The 1,720-nt window shown below is 27.3% G+C and overlaps 1 protein-coding gene across 1 annotated transcript; it reads right to left on the reverse strand.

Moving 5' to 3' along the window:
- Nucleotides 1-762: 762 nt before the first annotated feature.
- Nucleotides 763-1,173, reverse strand: PGO_143420 (signal recognition particle subunit SRP19; the record flags this gene model as incomplete). Its single annotated transcript, XM_028690333.1, has 1 exon — nt 763-1,173. One exon carries the CDS (start codon nt 1,171-1,173, stop codon nt 763-765), a length of 411 nt encoding a protein of 136 aa, XP_028546134.1.
- Between the last annotated feature and the right edge of the window lie 547 nt (nt 1,174-1,720).

A 1,720-nucleotide genomic window follows, 5' to 3' on the forward strand; every position in this document is an offset into this window, starting at 1 on the left:
TTAAATTGAATAAGGCATATTATTTAATTTTATTTATGTTATATTATGCTTTTACTTTTTTTTTTTGGAAAAAAATGAGAGAGATGAAACTTGTGAGGATAAGAAAGAAAAAATGAAAAAGAAATGGAAAGAAAAAATGAAAAAGAGTAGGAAAGAAAAAATGAAGAGAATAAGAACGAAAAAATGAAGAGAATAAGAACGAAAAAAAAGGGATTATTTTTCCTGATAATTTACACATACTTTAACATTCAAGCTTTATTATAGGTTTTTAATAAAAAAAAATCCAAAAAAAAAAATTTCAAGCAAAAGTTGAAGACATGTGTGCGCCGTTTTTGTATTGCATAATATATAACTAAAAACAATTTAGCTGATGTATTTTACAGTTTTTCGGGACACAAATATGTGTATTTTTCCGCATACATGTTGCTTTGGTTGGTGTTGGGTTACATACACACACACATGTATATGTTGTGTATATTTGCCACGACATAAAAAATAAGAGGGGTTTTCATTTGGAAAACTGTAAATTTGGAAATACTCCCATAAAATGGCATGTTGGGGTTTTACGTTCAATGGAAAAAATTACAAGATACGTAGGCCAAAATTATATCCGATCTTGACAATTTTGATAAGTCTTGACATAACCCCCTTTCTTAACAATTTAACAATGATCATGTTAATATAGAATAAATACATAAGGAAAATATATATAAAAATAAGCAAGGCGTAGTTGAAATTATGTACATTTTCCACATGTCTAAGTTAATCTTTGTTTTTTTTTTTTTTTTTTTTTTTTGGCATATTGTGCGTATTAACTAAAACATTGGATTCTACATTGGCTTTTATGGTTTGCAGTTTCAATCCAATTTGTTTCATTAAAGCAAATTTACTTAATATGTTACTCTGAGCATCTGGCATTTTTATACGTATCCTCCCTTCAACTAGCCAATCCCTTGGATAATATTTATTTTTTTCTACAACACATTGGATTTTTAATTCTTTACACGCTAATGCAATTTCATCAACGGATGGATCAGTTACACAATAATTTAAATTTACTTTTCTTCCTTCTTTAACTTTTTTCTTTTTATTTAAATAATTGGGGTATATAATTTTCCATCGAGAATAATCTTTACTATCGTCGTTCAAATTGATTACTTCAGGTTTCATCATGTTTCCTTTTTATTAAATGTGTGTATTATATGCACATACGCATGTGCAAGTTTTTTTTTTTTTTTTTTTTTGGGGGGGGGAGGAGGAGAGGGGTTTTTATTTACACTTCTAACCTTTTTTCGCTCACCCTCTATTTTTACATGTGTAATATGTAAGTAAATGTTCCACTGTGCAATAACTAATTAGTAGAATCTAAAAATTGTAAAAAAAAAATATGCAGAACATGATAATCGGCTGTGTAATTTTAAAATGATACAGTCTATCCTATAACGTAATTGTGAGAACGGTGTGTTGTGAAATCGTAAACAAAAAATGATTAGGTTAACGAATGGTAAAGCTACTTCATTTTTTTTCGATAAATGGAATATTCATATTCAGAATTTAACTAATTAAAACAGTTAAAAAGATTGAAACTTGGCATAAAAATAGAAACGTGTAAAATGTACAATAAATTTTGCTTTGCGTTAAAAAAAAAAAAGGGAAAGAAAAAATGAAAACAGTATGAAAAAAAGAAAACAGTATGAAAAAAAGAAAACAGTATGAAAAA

Source organism: Plasmodium gonderi, assembly GCF_002157705.1.
Source record: "Plasmodium gonderi DNA, contig: Chr14, whole genome shotgun sequence".
Taxonomy (NCBI): domain Eukaryota; phylum Apicomplexa; class Aconoidasida; order Haemosporida; family Plasmodiidae; genus Plasmodium; species Plasmodium gonderi.